The sequence below is a fragment of the Temnothorax americanus genome, unplaced genomic scaffold (genome assembly GCF_048541705.1).
Source record: "Temnothorax americanus isolate GAGA-0224 unplaced genomic scaffold, ASM4854170v1 Scaffold58, whole genome shotgun sequence".
In the NCBI taxonomy this organism is placed as follows: domain Eukaryota; kingdom Metazoa; phylum Arthropoda; class Insecta; order Hymenoptera; family Formicidae; genus Temnothorax; species Temnothorax americanus.
This window is the reverse complement of record NW_027509730.1, coordinates 227,419-254,489: the sequence shown is the minus strand read 5'-3', so window position 1 is coordinate 254,489 and position 27,071 is coordinate 227,419. Positions and strand designations below refer to the sequence as shown.

Sequence of the window (27,071 nt, the reverse complement as noted above, 5' to 3'; positions counted from 1 at the left end):
ACGCTTGTAGGCATGCTTCCTTAACCCTTTGAGTGCCACACCATATTTTCCTCGAGTAGTTCTAAAATACCAAAAACAAAAAGTTCTCGAAAATTAATGAATGTTTATATAGAGGGATTTTGTATGGTGCTGATGCCGAATTTCAAGTCAAATAAAATTTTTTTCATAAATTTTTATAACAATTTTTATTATAAAACTATTTGAATAGGGGAGACCGGGGCAAACTTGACACTAGGCTTTTTGCCAATTTAAATCTATCGTAGAAACTGTCTTTCCTACTGTAAATGCGTCTTTATGTGCCAGTATTATCAACGGAATTTGGTGATATTCTGAGTTATGGATGTCTGTGAAGTTGGCCCTTTTTTTTCAAAATTTGGAAAAATTTATTAGAGTTCTAGATTTTCCAGCAAGAGTTCTAGAGTTTTTTATAGTTTTTAAAGAGAGTTCCGTCATTTAAAGTGACGAAAACACCATTTTAAAAATTGGGCTAATTTTTCGGTGCCCCCATTTTTGAAAAAATGAATTTTTTATGGTAGTTTCGGATAGATTTCGATGAGTTTTAGAGTTCTTTATAGGTTTTAGAAAGAGTTCCGTTGAAATAAGCCTAAAAATTGATGTCAAAGTTGAACAAAAAATTTCCCCATTAAAAAAAAATCAATTTTTTATGGTAGATTCAGAAAGATTTTGATGAGTTCTAGAGTTCTCTATAGGTTTTATAGCGCTACGACCAATATTTCAGAAGTTACAGCCCTTTAAAGTGCCACATCTCGGAAATTTTTCTAAGTTTCTTTGAAGGGCTGTAACTTTTGAAATATTGGTCGAAGCGCTTCGGGCCATAACAGTTTTCGATAGAACTCTACGGGGGGCGACTAGAACTTCCGTCAGAACTCTCGTCAAATAATTTTTTAATTTTTGGGGTGGCACTTTGAAGGGCTGTAACTTTTGAAATATTGGTCGAAGCGCTTCGGGCCATAACAGTTTTCGATAGAACTCTACGGGGGGCGACTAGAACTTCCGTCAGAACTCTCGTCAAATAATTTTTTAATTTTAGAGGTGGCACTTTGAAGAGCTGCAACTTTTTAAATATTGGTCGGAGCGTTTCGGACCGTAATAGTTTTTGATAGAACTCTGGGGGGGGGGGGGCGACCAGAACTCCTGCGAGAACTGCCAATTTCCGAAAAAAATTTACCCCTTGGGACTTAAAAATTTTTTGAGATATGGCACTTTAAAGGGCTGTAACTTTTGAAATATTGATCGTAGCGCTATAAAACCTATAGGGAAATCTAGAACTCTTCGAAATCTTTCTGAATTTACCATAAAAAATAGATTTTAAAAAAATGGGAAAATTTTTTGTTCAACTTTGACATCGATTTTTGGGCTTATTTCAACGGAACTCTTTTTAAAATTTATAGGGAACTCTAGAACTCATCGAAATCTATCCGGAACTACTATAAAAAATTCATTTTTTCAAAGATGGGGGCGCCGTGAAGTTAGCGTCCCCATTTTTTAAATGGTGTTTTCGTTATTTTAAATAACGGATCTTTCTCTAAAATCTATAGAGAACTCTAGAACTCTTGCTGGGGAATGCAGAACTCTAATAAATTCTTCCGAATTTTGAAAAAGGAGGGCCAACTTTACAGACGTGAGTTATGGCGTGATTTTTAGCGCGACATAAGCGTTTTTGACGGTAAAAAGTAATTTTTCTGATTTCTTGAAAATTTCTAATCTTTCATCGAGCTTTACTATTGCGAATCTACCGGTAAGTGATTTTGATGGAAAATTTGATATTCTATACGAATCCGATAATAGTTTTTGCATATTTTCAAAATTTTTATATTTTTGGAGTGACAAAAGTGAAAAACGACGTTCAGGGCAAAGTTGACACCACGCCGTTTTATCGGCTCCCAATAACAAACGATGCTTGTCATACAGCTATATGGCCCATTACAAATATGTGCGCACGTCTAATCGCGAATTTACTTGCATAAATTGTTGTTCAGACATGAGTTTAGATGAAAATAATTGAATGTTTAACAATTTTTGTTCTTATTATTTCCAATGATTGTTTTACTTAATTTCGAATTTTTGTATTTCCTGAATACACGATAAACAATGTATGTTTAGTTTCAGACAATAAAAAATAAGTTCCAGATCAAATTGTGTCGATCAGGCAAAGTATCGAGTTTGCCCCGTCATTTTTCAATTTGAAAATTTATCTTCGCGTCACTTTTCCTTTTCTGGGAGCAAAACTAAGCGACGTACAGCAAAACTTTTTTAAGAAATTTTGCACCTGAAGGAATACTCTTTAAATGTGTACCATTAAAAAAAATTTGCTCGAAAATTTTAAATAAATATTGAAAATAGCCTTTGAAAAAATTGTGTCGAGTTTGCCCCGGTCTCCCCTACTTTTTTTTTTAATATGAATTTAAAATCATGTTTAGCACACCCAAAAACTCCTATAAACGTACCTTATTTCAGTTATTAATTGTGGTGTATTTACGGTGCTCATACATTGCTGGCTTTGTGGTCATGTGATTCGGGGATGATTCTTCCGTGATCTCTCCCCCTTGCCGCGATATCGCTAGAGTGGGAACACGAGAGCAGAGGCAGTTCACGGCCGATGCTCTCGTGTAACTTTCTGGCACGGCACACATTGTAAGCAGGGCTAGCTCGCTTTATAATAAATCACCATATTATAGTTATTATATAGTCTTGTTATATGACCCCAATCACCTCGCGAGACATGACATTAATTTATTGTAAAATTTAATATAATAATAAAATATAATAAAAACGAAAATATTCAAAAATTTTCATCTTTTTGATAGCTAATCTTTTTTCTGAGGCAACATTTTGCAAATTGGACTAAAGAATCATATTCAGCACAGTCTTATGTTACATATTACTTCAGTGATAAAATTATCTAGCGGCTCTAATATAATAAAATATTTCATGACGAGAAAATGCATTTTTGCATCACTGAACGCGAAGTCTAAAATGACGAGAATTTGCGTCATCGCGGTAGTCAAGAGGTTAATTAGCGACTGTGTACCTCGAAGGTAATGTTAATATATAGATAATACTGATTCCTTGGAATTCACGAAATTCATGACTCGATGCTTTTTTATATATCGTCGGCACGACGTCGAACGCCTTCTCGCAGACGTCGAGTCGCGGAGTTTTGTTCGCGTCTATTGGAAACTCAGGTGCCACTCGCGGGACTTCCGCCGTGCAGGATTAAATCTTTAAATATTCAGCATAGCCGCGCCGTTGTTTGAGAAACCGCACACGACGCGACGCCGCGCTCGTTCTCTCGCCGGAGTCACGCGCCGCATTCTGCCTTCTGAATACTGGCGGAATACGAAATCGCGCCTCTGTTCGCTCGTTCGCACCAACGATCCACCATCGAGCTTTTCCGCGCCGTTTTCGAAAAATATTTCCCGACGAGAGAGAAGAGAGCGCCGATAGCGGCGGGATCTCGCGCGAGAACGATCGCTGCTCGTTATACTCGGAGGGCGGCCGTCGTTTTCTCCGATGGCGAATAAGTTTTGATGGCGGTGAGACGCGGCGGGTGCCAAGTAACTTTATTGAAAAGTATCTAAATAAGTCCCGGAGAACAAAGGTAGTGCTCTCTGTGCCGCCTCGCCGCGTTTGTCTCTCTCCCCGTTCCCCGTCATCGTTCACATCAACCTCGCGATCTTCTACCTACCTATATCTATCCACCTACCGACGTAACTTGTCCCCCCCAACCCCGACGCGATCGTACGGTCCTGAAGCGGAATATTGCCTTTTCGTCGTCGCGCAAGGAAAATCCTTTCCTGCCGCTCGAACACTCGCTGGAAATTGACTCTGCTTATATCGGCTTACCGGTGGCTTCGCAGACTGTCGGTCGCCACTCTCTCTTCCTCGTCGCGACGAACGCGATGGCGTTTTTCTTCAGTCGCGGTTCGTATGCCGGCTGTTACTTTCTTATACGGATGCTTGCTAGCGCAAGACGTCAACCGGCAAAGTGCACGCGCTGTTGATACTGATGATGCGGTTGGACGCTGCTCTTTCTGCGGAAAGCGATCATGACGAATGAAATCTTTACTCCTCGCAAAACGTGCGTTTGTACGAGATATAATGCAGTTTTTATGTTGCGCATGTTCCCACAGTTATGTCAAAAATTCGTATTTTATATGTAATTCTTTTATAATTTTATATATGGTGTGCATAGATGCAATTTATATATTGTACAGATTGCATCTATGCACACGAGAAAATATTTTTAAAAATTTGACTTACACCACTATGGTTTTTACTCCTCCATATATAGATCGAATATTAATTCAATTTTTAATAAATTTAGTTTTTTTATAATATCTGCGTATTTACATCCTGTTGCAGAATATATTTAAAAGCTATTGAGAAAGAGTACCTAATAAGTTTTATCTTATGGCATTAATAAATATAATTTTAAAATTTTAGAATAAATAAAATTGTATTTATTCTAAAAAAAATTTAAGAATTATATTTATTAAGGGGAGATATACACCTAGGAGGCCGAAAAAAAGGTCATTTTTGCGAATTTTTTTAAGGAAAACTATTTGAAATTTCGGATTGGGAGTTTTTCTATCTAAAAATATACACATTCAAGAATATGTCCAATTTTTTTTATTAAAAAAAATAAAAAATTGACGAGGTTGTGGTATAACCTTTGGAGCGCCGTAAAAAAATCCGGGTAAACGGTACCCAGTGGCGTTTCTTCAAAAATCATCTGAAACAAAAAAACCAAAAAGATTATTAAATTAGATACTATAATCTAGTACTTGTCATAGCCGATTTTGAAAATATCGATTTATGACAAAATGGCGGACGTTTGAACATAACATAGCGATTTTTCGACTAAAAATGAGTTATTATTTTGCCTATAAAACAAAAACTAAGCAACGAAAAAAAAAATCCTATGACAAGTACTAGATAATGATGTATAGAATAACCACAAAAAAAATTCAAGGCGATCGGTTCATTGGTTTTCGAGAAATTTTGGGTACCGATTTGAAAAACGTGGTTTTGAGAAAAACGCGTTTGAAAATTTGGGAATGAATAAATCATGAAATTTGTCAACTTACATGGAATCATCGATACCAGCTCCATAGTGTAGGTTTTCTGCAGTCAACGGAATGTTCATATTGGCTAAATTTTGTTGTCGGCGCCGTATTCGTCCTTCTTTCGTCTGTTCTTGCGCTTGCAGCTCGGCTTTCGCTATGCGAGTTTCGTCCTCTTGCGCAGCGTACAAGTGCGCGCCCGATCCGACCGATATTCCTAACACGTTCATGACTTCTAACAATGACGTGACACCATTGTTGAACGTGCATGTTGCAAGAAATGCAGCAATGTTAACAATTTTGGCCCCGCTGTGCATCGTTTTTGGAGCTATCTTCCAAATCAGTTGGTTGAAGCTCTCATTGCTGTTTTGTGTGTATCCGCCAACACAGCGTTCCAACAATTTGTCATTGCTGAGGTTTTCGTAAATTGGTTTGATGGAATCTAACACCGTTTTTGGCAATGCTGAATAATCGTGACGGAAATTCTTCAGTTCTCCTTTAGCTTTCGATTGTTGCCACTTGCACCACGATTCGGGGCGGTTCACTCTCTCGGCTGTAACTTCGTTATTTATCGAGATATTGACTTGCAATTTTAACCAGATATTTTTGAGACCTCAAGCTTCAAGAAAATGCAAAAAAAATCGATTTTTTTGACCATGCTAGGTGTATATCTCCCCTTAAATCAGAGCAGCTTTATCTTTGGATAATAATTTAGAATAATTATTTCTGAATAATTTATTCAGTGATTGATAAAGACTGACGCGCGATTAAAGAATTAAGTTTGCACACAGCTTGTTAAATATAGAATGTGATTAATGAAATAATAATCTAATAATAAATAAATTTTGAGAAGTTATAGAAAAGTAATTTTTGTTCCGTATTTTAGTTAATTTTGAATTATAATACGGATATCCCGGTTTCGTACAAATACATTAATAAATACAGTATTACCATTTCAGAGGGTACGAGAATTTTTTCAAACGAAACTCGTTTACCATCTGTCGTATCCTTCTTCTGCGCCAGTTGCCTTCCGGTGTTTCTCGACCATGAAAGCCACACGTGTTGAATTCTTCCGAAAGCTGAGACAAGACACCAGACACATGCCCGCGCACACACACACACACACACAAACACACACACAAACACACAAACACACAAACACACAAACACATGCGTTTATCTTTAACGTGACTTATCTTCGGTGATACATACGTGAAGATGTGATGCCGAGAATGCGGCTCTTTATCGCGCAAATGTGCTTCGCTGTGAAATATATTTGCCGCGACTTTTGCGATAAAGAGATTTTAGACTGCATTGACTGCAACAAGCTTACGCGACAGTTCCACGTACCGCGAGGAATAATTATTTCCGATACGCCCGCATGCGATGGATCGTTAGAAAAATTGGGGATTTATTCGCACGAGAATATTATAATGAACGCAATAAATATCACGAGGTGTCGTATTCGATGAACAGGTATAAATCGCGTATATGCGATTACGTTCATTCCCGTGCATTAATAAACGATGCGTTGCACCGTGTAAATATTGTATAATGCATGATGTTAATGTATCTGGCATAGGTACTGAAACTATGTATCGGTTTAATAATGGACGTATGAGCGTCGGTATGTTGATAGCGTTCCGTATGTTCAGCGGTATAGTTTATCTTTGGCCAAGGAAGTTATGTGCCGGCACAGACACTCGCGCTCTCGCACGTCCTAACGATATATATATATATATCGGTATAATATATAAGTATCGATATATCACCGACGAATGTGTAAATATGTAGTATGGTGCGCATATATGCGTGGTTTGCGTATTAAGCACGCGACTTATGCTTGAACATGACGTTCACATGCGCGAGTGCAAACCCATAAACACATATAGTCTGCATAATGCAAGTGACATGTATATGTACGATCGTGCGCATCCTACTCGTATAAGAGAAAGTCTCGGCAATGGTTGATTTTACCGATAACAGACAAGTATCAAAAATTCTCATACATACATTTTTTATTTACGTTTGTAATATAATTTTACAAATCCATTGCCTCGACATTGGAATAAAAGAATAACTTACGGCCGATGCGCAACAGCGGAGTTGTAATTCTGCGTTGATCTGTAACGTATAAATATTTTTACAATTTAAAACAGCGTCCGAAATAATCAATACTTCAAGTAAATAATTAATTATATCGCACCTCTCAAATTTTTAAAACATTATTTTAACATCAGATTTATCATCTGATTTTAAAATCTAGAAACAATCATAGCCGTCGGCGTCGCAAGCGGCTGCATATTTCCACATTAACTCGTTCGCATAATTAATCCGCGAAAATTTGTGCAAGTAATATTACGACTATGCGAACAAGAGAGAGACGCGACATTCACGCCGCGAATATCTCTTCTTGCATATGCCGGAGATCGAACTCTGAAATTGCGAAATTGCGCCGTAGTCAAACCTCAAACGAGTAATGAGTGTCACGTAATGGGCGAATCAAGTCGCGCTTGAGAAAATGAATCCACACACAAGACTGACAGGTTAGCAAAATAATAAACGAATAACAATTACTCACCTCACGATTGCCGTGAGCCCACTACTCCACTATTGCCCGATGCCTTCTAAACCTCTAGCTCCTCTCCTCCTCTTCTTGATCCTCTAGGTTCTCCTCCGTTGTTTCATTATCACATCTCTATCGGCGCACTCATTCACGATGCAGTGGCGAGCGACGACATTTACGCGCGAAAATCGACGATATCGTCGCTTTTGATCGCGCGACACTTTCGACACTTTGCACAGTACTCTGGTATTAATCTCGCGACGCGGCGCGTACATCGTTACACGGTGACGGAAGAATTACGTGGAGAAGCTACGAACGAAGTTATACGATCCGCTTGACGTCCGTTGGCCTGTAATATCCCGCAAGTAGACGCTACATGGCGGAGAGAATTTCATAAATCGCGCGGCCAACTTTACTCGCCAGGAGCAACTGTCGCGAGGACGCTACACTTACTGCTTGTCAAACGATTTTGGTTAACTGCAATTAAATCATCGATTTATGAACACTCACATTCGTGTCTATTTCTATCCCCACGATCACTAAATATCACCAAATATTAAACACGATTGAATATAAAGTAAAACGTACGACGTTAATAGAGATTATGATTGTGCTAATTAAACAGTGGATTTAGGGTCCGTTCGTATCTTCTATCGGTGTTCCGAAAACGACGGCAACTATGGCATTCGGAAGCCATGCGACATGACGCGAGACGCGAGTCAAGTTGTCGGTCCAGAAGGGGGCCGCGGCGCTGCGACAACTTGAGTGGTGGGGACATAGTGGGAGTAGGGTGCGATCCACTAGACGCTTAAACGCTTCAGAGCATCATTTTGTTCTTGTTTAACATTTGATAAATAACAAGGATGAAATGTTTCTAAGAGCGTTTGGAGCGATCCGTATTTTTCTAGAGCCTAGAAAATATTTTTACAATTTATAATCCTCTGCCGATTTTTTATTACACAAGGTTACACACACTTAGTGATAGTGATACCTGATGGGGGACCGTCGCTTTTCCGATATCTTGATTGGTAACTATAAATTATAAAATCAGTTTGGTACGCACAGTCAGCCTACCCCGACTCTATCCCCACCACTTATGTTGCCGAGAAGCCGTGACTCCAGTCTGGCATGATTGATTGCACGGCGATAAACCACGAGTGTTCGTCGATCGTTATTAAACACTCGGTATTAAGGCTTTTGGCTACTCGCCGCGGTCATATTGGAATGTGACGTCAGAAGCGAGAAATGACAATTAAATATTCTTGCATGGTATTTCAAAGTAAAAAGATATTTGCTTAAAATAACACTACAGATCACTCTTCAGCATCATTTCAAAAATACTCCGAGCTGCATCACTTTTCCTTGTCAGTTAAAGCAACTACTATAAAATGCATGTGATACGATGCAGGTTTATGGCGCAGGCGCATGACTAGGTTTCGTATTACATTCATTTTTACGGTTGTTTATATTAACTGTCAAAGGAAAGGGATAGATCTAACCTAACCTCGGAGTATTTTCGGAGTATGCTGAAGTAATCTGAAGTGTTATTTTATGCAAATACCTTTTTATTTAGAAATAGTATGCAAGAATTTTCAACGTGTCAATTTCAACATTTCTCACTTCTGTCGTTACAATCTCACAAGATGTCGGTAAAGAGCTCAGGAGGAGCCTTAAGGCTACAGAGAAGCGCTATACAAAGTCGCTCGTCTATTCGGGTTCTTAATCGCTTCTTGAAACTTTCGGTGGACATTTCGGAGTATCCTTGTGTCGGCACATGTGGCTTCTCGATGATTCACGGTTCTGTGCATGCCATATGCACTTTTCTTATCCTGACCGAATATCGTTTACGTCTTTTTTCTTCGTCGTGACTGGCTCGGCAAGCATTACTGATCGCCCATAAGAAAATCCGTGGTGTATTTTCCCGGACGATTTGCTGTTTTCCTTGGTGCCGGCTGTCCTTTAGTGCCTCACCCTTTCTCGGAGATGAAACGTAGAGAAAGGATGCCGCATAGAAATCTCGTCTCGTCGTCATTTACATTATTAGTTTATATTACATTAGTTTTTATTGCTGTACTATAAAATTACTCTAATTTTAAGAATTGGAATCATTTAATTAAAAATGATATAAAGCAATAATTATTGAAATTTTGTAATATAGCGTTGCACTGTGCCATGCAGGATGAAACGCTCATGCTTTAATATCGATGTGTTTTATATACGGCAAATTTGATCTTTGCATGAGAAATATTTTCGAGCGTAAGTACATTGTTTTTCTGGATGTTTTTCGTGTTTGTTGTTTTAATATATTTTGATGCGCTTTGGTCGCTTACGTTTCCTCGTATTCTCAGAGATTGTATTGTTAATTTTCCTTTTATGTTTTGAGTACAACTTTTTAACGATAAAGAACTCTATTTTTCAGAGAAAAGTTAACAAACAAAAAGTGCAGTGAGAATAATAAATTATACATCTAATTAATGTAATGATTTTTAATCTTCTTAGACTGCAAATATTATGTCATTTAGGATTTGTCAAAATACCAGTAGAAATAAAATCTAATTTCTTTCGTTGGAAAATATCAAAATCATATGTAAACGTTAACCATCATTCTGATCGATTTGAATTCCAACCCTTTGAATACACTGATCCGTGTTCACATCACACATATTAGCGACAAACATGGCTATTTGATCTCGATTCTCGCTAGTGCGATTGTAAACATAAGCCAGTAAGCAAATGCTACGATGATCAGGTGATCTTGTACGCTAAATAGCCGGAAATAGTCGCTGCAACCAACATGAGCTTTGGACGCTTGAGGATTTACAACCATACGCTCTCTCTATATCTCATAATATTGCGTTTACATTGCTGAATGTTAAAAAAAACACTTGAAAAATTTAACGATGTGAATTTTTTTTCAGATAATATAAAAGGCTGTTATAATTGGAAATTATATTCGCCATCTTTTACGTGTGATTTTAAAATATGAGAGAATAATTAAATATGTTTTTGGTGGTATTTTGGATAATTCCAGGTGATAATATTTGCAATTCAAGAAGATTGAAATTAATTAAATTTGTTAAATATATATTTATCATTTCATTGGACAAGCTTTCAACTTATTAATTTTATTATAGAGGATATGGTAAACGATCAAAAAATATATTTGCTATCTCGATCAAGTTTTAACAATTTTTAAAATAATTTTATTAATTTTGAGCTGGGGTTCTCGAGGGATGTATTTTTCCAAGTCGAGCTACGTTTGATGATATTCAAGTTCCCTGGTTTTATGCAAACAGTATATTTCTACGAAAATCTACTCCATTCTCTGTTCATTAATTTACAAGACGCGACTTGAATCTTTTTTTAATTTCCTAACCGCCACGATAGTGACTAAATATTAACGTCAAACGAGGAAACTTGAGGAGCGTTTTCAGGATAGGAACAGCACTATCATTGGATTGAACTACATTTCCGAGCTGTAGAATTCTTTGGGGATGCGCCGAGAAAGAGAGAAGGAGAAAGATGGAAGAATGAGGGAGAAAAAGAGAGGGCGAGAGAACGCGGTCGGGATTTCTTTTGCAAGTTTTTCTCTCGACTCTCGCAACATGTTTCGTTAATTCGAACGGAGTGCTTCGAAGTTTCGTAAGAGGATGTACAAGCGCAGCAAATGCGGGAAAGCGCAGTAAGAGAACCGTTGCGCCTAACTTCTCGTACGTTTAAGTAACTTCTCGACGTGGCTTTCCCGCCGCAACGGAATGAGCTTTTTCGCAGTATTGTCTTTACTGTCTCACGGTTAGTCTGATTTTTTTGATCCTCAGGTGGTGCCAGTGAGACTGGGAAGGGATCGATTATTCTAAACTGTTGTCCCGCAGCATTGTTGCTCCATCTGTTTTACATTCGGATTGAGTTATCCTCCGAGATGTTGCCGTTTCAAGATAAACCGTGGCAATTTCAATTTCTTCTGCTCCTAAACGCGCTGTTTATTCTATTTTTACTGCTCCTTTCCACAAATATGATGTTTCTATTGAATGCTTTTAATGTCAAAAGAAGAAAAACTCTACCGCGCGAAAACTTTTACGTCAGAGAAAGGGAGTCTTCAGAATAAGAATATAAATTCCGGATATCCAATTTTTTTATATTTGTGTTTTCGTAATGGTCCATTTTCGCGGAATATAACGGCTACTGCCGAGACCTATCGAGTTTTCTATTCACCCACTTCGTCACTGGCAATCATTTATTATTTTCACAAATTTATCAGTAACTTTATATCAGCCCCGCATTGAATATTCTTATTGTCCCATTCGGTCATCACTTCTTTTACCACATACTTGAATTATTTGTGAGTGAATAAGTTGAATCGAAATTTGACACCTCGTCCAACCTTTTATTTTCTACAGCCAGTTCGACATAAATCTTCCGCGCATTAATCAGTCCCGCGACATCTATTCGCAGTAATGCGTCGCGTGCATGTCGCGATTTCGCGAACGGTTTGCAAGGGCGCATGCATGGACGCGTGTAAACCATCGTCCATGACCCATGGTTAACGCGTCCGTTTATTTAACCCCCATCCTTCCTCCCCTTTTCCCCCTCGTGTCGGGATACACATGTTCGGCGAGTTATTCGTAATCGTGGATGCGCGCGTTCAGATAATTTTTCATTGTTTGAATATAATATTACTATGTGAATGAATGAATTGATAATGTGCACGATTGTATGATAATTTTGTATAAAATGGTGGTTCCACTGTATAGATTATTATTTCGTTATCTAATTTTCTTGCTATGTATAGCTCTTATCTTTTCAAAATTTTACAGACATTGTTGACATTTTCCTGCTTCGCTTTGAACGACCCATAAAAATTTTCTCTCGGTGAACAATGTCGTCAAAAGCTTCTGACTTTTACAAACTCTTTCTATCGCTTCTCTCCCTTTTCATTTCTCGAGATCGCATTTCCTTAGAGGAATGACTGCATTATAGACTACTCTATAATACATCAGGCGTGTTCTTACCGCGGGTAGCGAGAGATTAGCTCATCTGTCACACGTGACCCAAATATCACGTAAGAAAATCGTTCTACAAGCCGCATGTTACTCGATGGACCAACGGGGTCAAAGCGAATTTCTAGTTGCTCGATGCCCGGCGGTTCTGTTTTTATTTAACTCTATTTTTACACTTTAGACACGATTCGGAAGCATTGCAGCTCCTCCTTTTTCTCTCGCGGCTTTACGGAGGAAGGAAACCGCGAATCCTGAGGCGTGAGCAGGAAACGAGGAACTTCGGTTTCGCCGCAGGATGCCCGTAAGAATCCTCGGTGTTTATTACGTGTAAAATCCTCGCTCGTAAACAACCGCCGCGCCGCGCGCTAATCAAATATCGCGCTTCCCGGAAATCAACTCGGTAACATTTTGCAGCGTTTATTTCTTCGAGATTATCCATCGATTATTTTACACAATGAAAGATAGAGCGACTTTTTTGAATAACAATTATATTTTTCAGGCGGGTAATTCGTTGCTTCGTAATCAATTATATTTAGTGGCCGAGTTTTCTTTTTTTCTACATACATGCCTATATAATGCGAGCTGCAATATTATATCTGCTTACATTCGTAAATCGTCATCAATCTGCATAACTGTTACCGCTGAAACTTTTATTTTTATCGGTGCGCGATGGTAATGGAAAAGAATGTTTCGTCTTTCGCACGGTTGCACGAAAGTAAATGGAAAAAAAATTTAGCCGCGCAGCCGAATATGTCGAGGATAAAGAAACTTCAGCCTTCTGCGACGTAAAGTGTCGACTGCTATTTCTCGATCGCGCATCATGCAGTTGAAAGCTTCAGAACGTTAGTAAAAGACTCTATCGCGGCTGAAAATCGCTCTAGACTCATCGCGGAGCGATTTTCTGGTACGCTCTTATTCGTATAGGAAAGAAGTCACTTGAGTCATTGCGTTATATGGAAAAAAAATTCTTATTTGCAAGTTTAATAAGTTGTGCTTTGTTTGACTAGTATATGGTGCGTTGTATTTTATTTGTAAATATAAGTAAAATATAAGTCAAATTTTATTTTTATTGTTTTAAAGTAATTACTCATCATATTTTGAAGGAATATATTATGGGATTAATAATCATAAAAAATAATGGTTAATTATTGGATGCAAGAATAAATTACGTAATTGAACATTATATATTTGCACGTTAAAAATGTGTTTAATGTCAAACTTCGATCGGGCAAACGGCGCGTTGTCAGTGCTCATTACAAGTTAGCGAAATACGCTTTGTTATCATTGTGCCTTTTCTATATTCGATCGAGCACAAAGGCCGAACACGCTACTTTTTTTCGCGCTAGCGATCGAGAGCGACCACGCATTCGCTACATGTAACAACGTAACATTTTTCCATATTTCCCGTTCTCGTGGAACGGATTTTTCCCTCGGGCGAGCGTTTCATTCTCCGCTGCGCAGCACGCAACGTAATTACCGCCGAATGAAATGCAGCGCGCGCCGGTAACGTCATTTCAAGAACCGGAGTACGGAAAGCTGCGTCGTCATTGAGAAACATCGCGGATTTTTTCCCAGGAAAGTCCGTACTCGCGCCGCCTGTTGCACTTCTTTGGCGAATCAGTTTTTCTTTTTTTTTCTTTCTCGTCCTTTTTCTATTTTTTTTTCACGTTTCAATGTGCTTCCTTGCTTTTGTTCTCGGACCGGTTACCGTCTCGCCATTGTGCCCTCGCCATAAAAGGGTTTACGCGTACAAATCGTCCTTGTTCACCCCGCGGATCGAGTTGAAACTCAATTTTTTTTCTCTACTCCCGCGAGGGAGAGGTGAAGGAGTGGGGGGAAAGCTCGTGGATAGGGGCAGTTTGTGCTCTCTTTCTCCCCTCCTTCTTTTCCCTTCTCACTCTCTTCGGATGGAAAGTCGATCGGATACCGGAGGAAATCGAGTGGAAATCCAGGAGAGAGCGCGTCGTTGCAACTCGGAAGCGACGTAACGAAGTTTCGAGTCGCTGCAGCGGAAGTCGGCCGACACTTCGTTTCTTCGAGCGAGCACCCGCGACTCGCGTGCGGGAATATCACATATCGCGCATACAGGGCGATATATATTCGACCGCGCTGTTCTTCTGCTTTTCTTTTTTCCTCTCTTTCTTCGACTGGCGAAATTTTGCATTGCGATTGCCGTACTTACATCGTCAAACTCATTTTGTCGCTCGGGGCAAATTGATATTTCTGGCCACTATTCTATCGTTACTGTAGCTATATAGTTGAGAAGTGTTCGGAAGTTAGTTTTACAAATAAATATCCGAAACTTGCCGAACGTTGCGCAGAAATACAGATTTAAAAAAATCTAGATGACATGCAATTTCTCAGGTTTTTAATTTATTAAGTAATCCAGATTAAAATAGCTCAATCATACATTTGATCGTTATTTTAAATTTATGATGTGTGCAAAATTGAGAGATTTATTACATATGTGTGATATACAATGAAATGTGCAATTTATAAACTACTTTGATATCCGAAAATAATATTTTAAGTTGTGAATAATATTTTAATATTTTAGGTTTTAAATAAATGATTTTATTCTATATATCTAATAATCACGTTATTCGATAAAATATATATAACTGTTCCAGTTTTATTTAATATTTTTGCTGCTTGCATAGTGCCACGCGTGCGAAGCTTCTCAAATTATTAAGAAATGAGAAATGCAAGCTTTTGATGTAACAAACTTTTCGTGGAACGTCATAAATCATTGGAGACAAGACGACAGTTTGATATTCGAGGCTTAGCCTTAAAAATACGATTTCTTTGAAGCTGCACGTGAAGCTGCAGCAATTGAATCTATTTTTGCCTTGTTATAATTTGGGACACCTTAGAACTCTAGAAACATAAGAGGGTCTAAGTTCTCTAAGTCTAAAATATACTCGTACGTTTCCTTAGAAAAACGAAGTCGTCATTAGTAAAAATAAATTGAAGGACATTTAGTCAATTCTCTCTGTCGCGATTTTTTTTCCAATTTATTTCTGAATAATCCGAGGAATGAATTATTTGCAACTTATTCAGCGCGTGGCATCGCGCGGCGTACGTTTCTTTTCTGGAACAATGATTATCACATTTATCATGCACGTATTCCGCATTTTGCCGCGCGCGTTTCGGGCCATCTGAATGATAACTGTGGTTCTCGTCATTTTCTGACTTATGAATCAGGAGAATCTGTCTCCGTTAGCTCCGTTCGGCGGCCTCGCGCCTTAGCGACAACGAGATGGATGCAGAGTGAATGGCGGTCGAACTCCGTTCGATCCTCTTCTCGCAATAAGACAAAAAAGAGGCGGCGAAGTACCCCCGGAGGATCTTCCGAAGACTCGCGAGAATCGAATTACCGCCGTCGGAAATGATTTATATTCCGCGGATTCTAGGAGCTTCCTTAACCCATTTCTCAGAATTTCAAGGTGCGCGCGTTTTTTTCCACCGTACTCTCTTGCCAGCACCCCTATATCTATCGAACCGCCGCGCCGCCCCCGTTTCTACCATCCCTCGTCGGCCACCGACCCCATCTCTCTCTCTATCTCTCTCTTTCTCTCTCTCTCTCTTTTTCTCCATCTCCCATGAAACTTGCGTAGAAGTTTCGCGCGCGTTACACATTTCCGCGAAACGGAAATTGTTCTGTCTCGCAAATCATGCCCGCTCTCTTCTCACACCGCGAATCATCGCCTGCGTTACGCACACCCCCGCATGTTTTCTGCACGTCGCGTGTTTCAGCGTGTGCCCGGCAACATCGATATCCGATACTCTTACTTAGTCAGTAAACAAAGAACAAGCAATCATGCTATCCGCGATACTCCAAAAAGATCGATAGTTTATAATATCGGTTCTGTCAAAACTTTCTCCAAGAGTACGAGTATATACTCGGCGGTATAGGTGTCAATATTTTTGAAGAATGGTATCGCGTAGCATCTTTATTCTTCATTTACCGACTAAGTCGAAGTATCGGATAATATATATCAGATGCTTACGCGTAAACAACAATAAGCGATATCTATAAGCTTCCTTTTTACCTGTAGACGGTACGGAATCTATGTGTGGGTCGCTTTAGTGGCCATTATAAACCTTGTCCACCTTTCTCTTTCTGTTTTTGAAATAAAATTTTAACCCTAGAACGGTACACTGGGTTAGCGTAACCCATAGCGATTTTAAAAGTTGCGGCACTTCTATACCGCACGGGAAAAGGGGTCCGGACCAAAGGGGGAAAAAACTTTGGAGCCCACTACTAACAATAAGCTGCTCACTCATAATTGAACCAGTCCATTGAAAACTGCCGAGTAAGAAACATCGAAAGTTAGTATCCGGGTTACACTAACCCAGTGTACCATTTCACTTAAAATATTTAACATGTAATGTCAAATTACGCAAATAATTCATTTTATTCATTACCATAAAAAGTTACTAAGAGCCAAAAATTACTTACATTCACCATTCAAAATAATTATACTTTTTAAAAGTAATTGAAAATATTTATTAATCCTTAACTACAGACCTTTACAATCCAAGTAGAATTAGGTCACAACTTGTTTTAGAAAAAAAATATGATTAAATAACTAAAAGCCTCAATTTTACTCAATTAAAAAAATTTCGTTTTGATATTTTGTAAATGGTTCCTGTGTAAAAGCTTTTTTGCTTTCTAATGTGGATATTCAAGTACCTGAGATTCTAAGCTGTCGATTAAACAAAAAATTTACCCTAAAATGTGCAGTTGATCAAAAGTTATAGTAAAAAGAAAACGGCGGGTTAGCCTAATCCAAGTGTACCATTTACGTTACTTTTAGAAGTGTACCGGTCTAGGGTTAATTTTATCTGAAGATGCTGAGGATATATGATAATTTCTTCGTATGACGGGTTATTTTTGTCTTCACATTAAAAAGATTCATATTAAAGTTAATTCTTATTTCTATTTCTTATCGTTGTCTTTTAAAAGCTGTTGAATTTAATATAGGGGAGACCGGGGCAAACTTGACACTAGGCTTTTTGCCAATTTAAATCTATCGTAGAAATTTGCCTTTCCTACTGTAAATGCGTCTTTATGTGCCAGTATTATCAAAGGAATTTGGTGACATTCTGAGTTATGGTGTAATTTTTAGCGCGACATAAGCGTTTTTGATGGTGAAAAGTAATTTTTCTGATCTCTTGAAAATTTCTACTTTTTCATCGAGCTTTGCTCTTGCGAATCTACCGGTAAGTGATTTTGATGGGAAATTAGATGCTCTATACGAATCCGATAATAGTTTTTGCATATTTTCAAAATTTTTATATTTTTGAAGTGACAAAAGTGAAAAATGACGTTCGGGGCAAAGTCGACATCACGCCGTTTTATTGGCTTCTATATGATAACAAATGATGCTTGTCATGCAGCTGTATAGCCCATGACAAATGTGTGCGCACGTCTAATCGCGAATTTACTTGCATAAATTGTTTTTCAGACATGAGTTTAGATAAAAATAATTGATAACAATTTTTGTTTTTATTATTTCCAATGATTGTTTTACTTAATTTCGAATTTTTGTACTTTCTAAATACACGATAAACAATGTATGTTTAGTTTCAGACAATAAAAATTAAGTTTCAGATCAAATTGTGTCGATCAAGCAAAGTATCGAGTTTGCCCCGGCATTTTTTAATTTTGAAAATTTGTTTCCGCGTCACTTTTTCTTTCCTGGGGACAAAACTGCAACATACAGCAAAACTTCCTTAAGAAATTTTGAACTTGAAGGAATACTCTTTAAATGTGTATCATTAAATTTGCTTAAAAGATTTAATTAATTGTTGAAAATTGCCTTTGAAAAAATCGTGTCGAGTTTGCCCCGGTCTCCTCTACTTTAAATTCAGTATAACGGAATATTATATTAAAATCTTCTTGACATGATTAATGCAGTCTATAGCGAACCAAGAGTGATATAAACGTCAAATAGGTAATACGTGGGGAAACCATGTAATGATGCTATTTTAGAGCACTTATTGTACACATATACACACGCGACCACGCTCTCGAGGATGCCGTGTATCCTGAGGCATTGTGTCGTTTTAGATCTCTTCGCAATGCGCATTTTGTCCGTATAGGAAATGCATCGAATTTCGACATTTGAGGATTAATTATCTGACTGAGTAATTATTGTAAAACGCTCATTGCGAGGCTATTTAATTAGCGCATGTTATTTATTACTAATGAATTTCTTTCGTCATCGATTTTCATCAACTTGCACCAGTGCGGCTGTAACGAAAATTCGACATATCGGCTTAAGCGTTAAATCTTAATCATTTTTAGGGACACAACTATAATTATTATGTTATTCGTACTTTTATATCTTCTCGACTTTCGTACAGTTATCGAGAAAAATTTAGCAAAATGTTCCTCACGTTTTTATAATATTTTATAGAGTAATGTTACACAAATTGTCTGAGAATCTTTATTTGTTTGTTATTCAAAGAAAGTACGCGATTTTGAAGATGCCTCATACGACTAGTTATGAATAAAGAAAGATTCGTGCGAGGTGTATTCACGATTTTTCTGAGATCGTCTCTGAGAAATACGCGTACAAGTAGCTTCTATTGTCGACGAAACCGTATAACGATCGATAGACGTTGCTATCAGTGTCGTATCTCCGGCGTGTGTAATGTCTCGTCTAATTAGCGCCCGTGCTAATCTCAAGGGTCTAGGCAGGCAGACGGATTATCCTTGGAGGCCATCATTGAGCCCCGCGCATTCCTTGCAAATGCATAATCGCTACCGCTGCTTCGCCTGTGTGTCGTGCTATGCTATGCTGCGCCGCGCCGCGCCGCGCCGCGCCACTCTGCGCCACTCCGCCCTGTACTTCCATCAGTATCAAATGGAGTGGCGGATATAAATGACGGGTCTCCTGTTCAACGAATAACTACGGCTATTCTGAATCGCGTCGCGCTAATATTATCTCGTCGCGTATGACGCGCATGAAGCACATCGCGCCGCGCGCGGTGTCGACAAAATCGCGATTCGTCTATGACAGATGAGGCGCACACACCACGTCGCGTCGCGTCGGTCCCGAGTGGTTCATTATTGAATCCCGTTTTCATCAAAACGTGCGATCCTCCAAGAGCGCAAGAGCACTCCTGCGCGCGGAAATATTCTGTATTTTGTAGAAGAAAAATCCAAGACTTTTTCAGAAATTGCTAGTTACAGCCGTCTTATATGAGACTACGTCCAATTACGTACGGACGGTATCTTCGTTGCGTTTTATTCGTTCTTCTCCTATATGCACGCGAGCGCGATCCGACCATCGGGAACTCGCTCGTTTAATGGGCCTGCCCTTACCTTCGCGCAGAAATTTTCTTACTTTATGCAGCTATCGGAGTGTCAAGCCAATTAATGGCCTGAATAGAAGTGGGTTAAGCTATTTTGATAAAAGATTCTAGTAGAGGCGGATTTATGTCTCTACGTAATTTCGCGCGAGAAGTCACTATAGGTAAAGCCTAATTTGCCCGAGCAAACACATATCTATAATCTATCTGCTTACTGTAGCATGTCTCTAGATTCTCACAAGTCTATATATTGTAACGCGGCCAATACTTTACAGAATTCTAGGGTAGAAAATTCTTTCGCTTTATGATTCTGCGGATATGGGATTCGCTGCTGAGTGATTTCTCACCGTAGCCGGAAGCCCGACTGCGAAATTCATCAATGAAATCGGACGATCGATCGGGTGGGGGACATCCTCGTATTATAACATCCGTTCGCTAATTAGAGCTCGCTAATCTCGGGAGAGTAGGCGGACCGGTAGTAGCATTACTCCGACATGACTATGGAGGCTTTGTCAGCGTATAATCACTACGGTTTCCCGCGCGCGGTATATCCTTTTCTTCTCTTCCTCCACCGGCGGCTGTAAATACGGCGCGGAAATGGATTTTACTTGAAACAAAGCGATCTCCTCTGGTTTAAAGAGATCTTATTTTTGTTACGTAGCAACCGAGTTAAATGAGAATTTTATGTAATAATATAATATGTCATTTATCTGCGTTAACGATAACAATTTAGAGAGCTCTTGTAGATTATTTTATGTTCTTCAAATAATTTTTTTTGACTAAATATTTTCAACTGATTATTATTTTTTTAATTGAAATATTAAGTATTTGAGTCAAATCACATCATGTTTTAATCAGATTTAAAAAAAATACGTCGTATTTAATTTAAATATTTTAATTTAAAAAACAATTAGTCAAAAATATTTAGTCAAGTTAATAACTTTTTTTTATATGAGCTGAAATCACTGTATATTTATAAATATTGATGGACTCTATTATCTTATTTTATTTTGGCATGGTAAATGCATTATGCAATTTATGCAATAACGAAACTTAAAATATATACAATATATATCTTGCTATATGTATATCTTGAAAGCAGAGAATCGTAACTATAATCGATTAATTGTGCTTTTGTTAATATTGTATGATTAACCGTATCATGCATGCGGTTTAATAATCCACGAGTAATCATACACTATTGAATGGGACGATTTAATTCTACATATAATCTGTATTTACAATATATCATTGTAAATACAGATTACTTTCACGAAGGTAAAGCTATCGTGAAACGTATCAAGGATCTGTTTAAATGCAGTATACACCTAGCTGGAAAGCGAAAAATTGTTTTGATAAAAAATACCTATACGAGTTCTCGAAGAGATGTTTAAGATTAGACTCGGACGATTAATCTATCAAGTCGTGAAACGCGTTTGTACATGATATTGATTTTACATCAACGAAACTCGCGGCCGGTAGCGTGTTTACTACTTTTGTCGATGGAATGGAAGATGGAATCGCATATCCTGGACGCGTAACGTTTTGGCTAATTAGCGAGCGCGCTTATCACGGGAAAACGTAACTGTGGACAGACGGATTATCCGGAGTCGATTTTCCAGAGACGCGTTCGCGAAACGAGTTGAAATTTGCGCGTTGCATAGGTATAGTATACACCATCGCTACGCGACGCGGCATTATGGCTTTACGGTCGTTCCGTATAACGTTCGTATGGGCGATAAGTTACCTCGCGATACGCCAAGATCGATCGCGCCCGAGCTTGCATTAGGTCGCGTAAGTACACGTGGAGCTTCGCGAAACGTAACGTGGCATTACGGCAAAACATTGACAGAGAGACTCAATAAACCGCGACTTCAATCTTGTTCCTTTGAGGCAAATTGTCGTTTATTGAAAATAGAGTTATTTATGATTTTTATGGAAACGCATTCGCGGTACAACCGGGACTTCTCATTCTGCCGCTTTTTTTCTATGAAGAAGTCGGTAGGAATCTCTCTCTAGCGAAATGAAAGAGGAGATTAATGCAGTTACTCTCCGGTTCTAAATGGATAAAGAAAAAGTTCACCAGAGAAGGAATAGAAACTGTATCACGGAGAGCTAGGGAGAGCAAGAAAGAGAATGGAAACTGCTGCGAGAACGCATTCCACATGCACGGAATGGTCGTGCAATTTTTCGAATTTGAAATCTTTGAAAAACAGATAACATTCGCATTTCAATTACGAAGATTTAATAGCAGCAGAAATAAAACAACAGGATAGTATAACGTGAAGTTAGAAATTGTGTTTAAAAATTGGATTGCTGTTACTATTTCTATTGAAAATGTAATTTTTTCTATCATTTTGATGTGTCGTCAGCTGTTATTACTAGCAGATATGATAACTATGATACGAAACTATTTCATTCAATTTTATATCGTTAAGATATCACAGCACGCAAATTTTATTCGATGTACCAGCAACGCGATTCTTGCGCAAGTATGCGGAACTCCCTAAAGTCTCTTCGGAACTCAACGCGTTAAAGAATAAACCGAATTAACTGACTTTTTAATGTATTAAATGTCGAAGTATAAAAGTAGCGGGCGATAGTGCGCGAAGTATCTAAGTGCTGCGAGATGTACCTTTCCCGCTCTTTAATAAACTGCTAATGCGAAAGATCGATCATGCTCGCCGCTCGCTTGAGGAGGAACTTTTAGCGCGCCACTAAAATTATAGATTATGATTAGCCTCTTTCGTCCTTTTTCGTTCTCTTTTCATGCATTAAAGAATATAATATCCGGGGATTGTGTAGCAGTGATACGAGATAACGGAAAAGCATTTGGCACTTATTCGCTTGAGGAAACTAGGCAGTCAGATTTATTGAAAATGAAACTTTTTGGGGGAATTTATTTCAAAGAAATGAATTGAAATTGAAACTTGTCCTTTAACACAATTGTTTATTAGGATCATAAATTATAGCAAAAAAAATTTTTTTTAGTAAAAATATTTTTTTAAAATATGCATTGAAAAATGGCGCTGCAGATGGCTGATTGCAGAGAATTTAAAAAAAAATTTTGTTATAATTTATGATCTTAATGAACTTTGTGTTAAGGGACAAGTCTCGGTTTTAACTCATTTTTTCGTAATAAATTTCCCTTTGTAATAAAAAGCTTTATTTTTGACAAATCTTACTGCTTAATCTCCTTAATACTTAATAACTTCATCGAAAATCAATTGTATTCTTTGCACGTCGAGCGTGCAACTTTGGAATTAAAGTAGTATTTCTGGAATTGAAATACTTGACGAAACTCTCTTTCTTTGCTTCATGTGAATAAATTAAGAGAATGAAATGCTAACAATAAGTCGTTCTCGATAACGTCGCAAATACAGCGTATCGATATAAAAAACATATAGTGATGCTGGTATATAGAGATAATTTATCAGATTTGCCCAGATTTCGTAACGAAAATTTTTCTCACGTTTTCTTGTCGCAACTTTTTATAAACATCTCGAGCAAAATAGAAATTAAACGAAACTCTATGAAAATTGTAATCATAACGATTTGTCGTTAAGATTTAACCTTACGCGTTAAATGAGAAATGAATTTTTGTTAGTGACGTATTATAGGTATTGTAAATGCGTGTAAAATGCATCTCACGGCTACTTGAAAGGAATTAAATAAGCTTTACGAACAATTTTGGAATCTGTTTTATTTGTGTTCAATCAACACGAAGGCAGCTCGTGGACGAACCACGTAAAGATATACTAATTAAACCGTTTTGAATTAATGGCATCGTAACGAGGCAATTTCTTTCTAGGTCAAAGTTGTTAGAGTTTTTAATCGGACGGTCGTGCGCATTTGAACGTTTTCTGCTAAAGTTCTGGGGGGGGAGACGTACGGAGTACCGTAGTTTCGTCAGAGATGATGATGCTCTGTTTAGTTATTATTATCATTATTATGTTATTTTCACTCGACGCGCTTAAAGTACGTGAAACGCGTCAGCTGAAGTTTAGACGAGACGACCGCTAACTCAATATAATCAATCTCATTTTTATCTTATTTCATTTGTATCGCCGGAAATTTATTGGAATATCAATTTTGCGCTTCTGGCCACATTTTTACCTCTGTCGGTCTAAAATTTCGTTATTTTATTGCAAAAGGGAGCCCCGCGTGCACCACTCACTCTAAAATCTGATATTCGTTGGTAAATTTGTCGCGCAGCAAATTTAAATGTATGAAATTGTACTGTCAGAGTACGTTATTTTTCAAATGTATATAATAACGCAATCCCCGTTTCCTCTCTGTCAGTAGGTTAAAAATATTGGAATTGTGCTCATGCTTGTAAATAAATTTGAAGAAGACAAACCGGAATAATGCATTGAGTTGTTTTTTCCCCTAAGGTTTCGCGGTGACTATTTAACAAAAAATATACGTCAGTAATTTGCGCTCGCATATATTTCGTATTTAAACCGTTCTTTTTTGCATGGCAAATTCCGTTTAGCTGTCGTCGTCACCTTGTGGGTAAATCCGTACGCGAACAATATATGCTTATAAGCACGAATTCTGCACGATTAATCTCAAGCGTGTGGTGTGTTTGCGCGAGAATAGCAGAGGGCAGCGGCGGCGCGGCTCCGAATTAATTAAATGTCACATAGAAAAGAATGTCTCGCGGCATTTGTCGCGATCGACAAATGCCGCGATCGATCTGGCGCAAGTTCCACTCGCACTATCACGGACAAAAGTGGGCTATCACGTTCCACTCTCGAATTTCGAGAACGATCCACCCCGATACCATGCGGTTCTCTCGTCTTTACGGCGCGTCTTTTATGTGCTTATTTTTGGGTCGCAGTCTCTCGTGGACCTCCGTTATCTCGTATTTTCTCTCTCTCTCTCTCTTTTTATTATACTTCTTGCCGTTCTCGATACTTTTGTAGCACGAACGTTTCGAATGGCTTTTAATCGAAGGTCGGAACCTTCGATGGGGTGCGGGAAGCAATGGCGGCGAGGACGTCGCGAAAAAAAAGCGGACGGAGGGGCTCTCCCCGACGTGCTCTCTCCCGGGATAACGTCGATAAAAACGCCTCCACGGGCGAGGATTCATCAAGTATTTTACCGAAGAGCGACAGGTGACAGGAGAGATTACTTTTGCGTTTGAGCACGTACAAGCGATATAAGCGTGTATAGCGGGTATAGTTATTTTCCTTCTCCACCGCAGTGCTGTGTATGCGGGGAAAAGAGGGAAAGAGGGTGGTCTCTCTCCCTCTCTCACACTCTCTCATTCTTCTCGTCTCACCCTCCTTTCATTGAGCAAATATCTTTCTTGTAGGTCAGTTATATATCACGGGCCATGCCCGCTAAAGGATTTCAATTCCGGCCGACGTCCGCCGTTTGGCGAACGATTTTCGATAAGCGTGACACATTGAGACTCGCAAAAAGCGGATCGCGCCGTTCGCCGTCGATTGATTTCTGCATTTTTACCCGGAGTACCCGTGAGAGTGCCCTTTCAAGGCGAACAGGTTCGCTCGTGACCGCGGAAGAAACTCGCGCCGCGCGACTCGCATTTCCATCAGCGACTATTTAATTCGGACTTAAAGCGATTTAACGGTTCGAAAGCGACTCTCTCGCGCGTTTTTGCTACGTTCTTTCAAAAAGGTGTTGGAAAATGCGAGTTTCGTCTATCCCGTTTGTTTCGCGCGAAAAATACTTTTTCCTCGTATTTCGTTGCGTAACCCTTTTAATTTCTCCCGTTCCTTCTCTTTTTTTAGCTCTCCATTTTTTTTATTTGACGCCTGACGGCGGTATGCTGATGGGCCGTGCGCGCGATCCGCGCTCGAATGGCCTAACTCGTTTTATCCAGAAAATGTTTTTCGTGTAACGCTACCGCGAAAGTCGAAGTTCGGCGGACTTAATTGAGTTTTGTTCCACGCCCTTCGATCGCTCGACTGCCTGCTGCAGCAGCCGCGACTTTTGCTGCAACCCTCTATCGTACCGACCATTCTCTACCTCTCGCTTTCGACGAGCGCTGCAACAAACGTACTCTTGCGTTTTCCAGCGAGTTCTCTTTCGTTGTTCGGCGAGCCGTGTGGCGCTTTTTGCTCTCTCTCTCTTTCTAGACCTTTCTCCCTTCTTTTCTTTTAATAAAAATCGCCGGCCGTTACGGTCCACGTCGAGCAATGCAATGAGAAGTTCGCGTTTGTAAGCGCACCCGACTGAAGTATAATGGCCGTGTTTATGGCGATCGACGCGATATTTACCGCATTTTACGGAATATTTTGTTTTGCTCGGCGTAATCAGATTTACCATAGTAGTCCAGTCACTATGTACAAAAAAACGGATTATAAAAGACATAATTCTGACCCAGGATTTTTCTTTTGGGGGGTGTTGGGGGGCTCAAGAAAAGCTTAATCTCAAGTTTTCGACCTCTGTTTCCCGCTTGCTTTTTTTACGGGAGTAAAAAATGTGAAAAAATGGTTTTTCCGCGATAACTCGGTTTCTAATAAAGTTACAAGGTCGAATCGGAGCTCATTTTAAAGCTTTTTTTACGCTCTACAAATTATGTCGTATGATATTTTTACGTATGATCGATTGTTTTCGAGACATCGAACGAGAAAGGGAAATAAAAAAGTATGAGAGAGAGATATTTAGTTTTTTCTTTTTACTCATTATTGTCGTCCGAACTTGCAAAAATGCTTCAAATAAAACTTGTAGAGCGTAAAAAAAACCTACAATTTTTATTTGTTATTTATTTTATTTCGTTGAAAATTACGCCTTGTAGAGCGCCTCAAAGTGGAGAGTCGTCGTCATCGCGTTAGCGGCGCGTTGGTTACGTCGATACGCGGCACCGAACGCTTTCGCTAAGATTTCCGACTTCATTGACGCAAATAAGTAACATAATAGGTGTTTTTTATAGGATTTTTCCCGCTCTACAAGTTACGTTCAGTGATATTTTGGCGTACGATCGATAGTTTTCGAGATATCGAAAGAGAAAAGGAAAAATTGAGCATTTTTGTTCGTTTTTTTCTATTTTATCGTTTTTCGCACACGAATCTGTATAAACGCTTCAAATAAAACTTGCACAGCAATAAATATCGTAAAATGTTCTTA

At 38.8% G+C, this 27,071-nt stretch overlaps 2 protein-coding genes across 4 annotated transcripts in view; one reads left to right on the top strand and one right to left on the bottom strand.

Moving 5' to 3' along the window:
- The window catches only part of Sema1a (semaphorin 1a), a 282,084-nt gene that overhangs the window by 27,606 nt on the left and 227,407 nt on the right, over positions 1–27,071 (top strand). The window lies entirely within an intron of this gene.
- On the bottom strand, positions 5,108–6,967 carry LOC143904767 (uncharacterized). The gene is made up of 2 exons (XM_077419670.1): positions 6,964–6,967; positions 5,108–5,670 (listed from the first exon to the last, which is right to left on the bottom strand). Exons 1-2 carry the CDS (start codon positions 6,965–6,967, stop codon positions 5,108–5,110), a joined length of 567 nt encoding a protein of 188 aa, XP_077275796.1.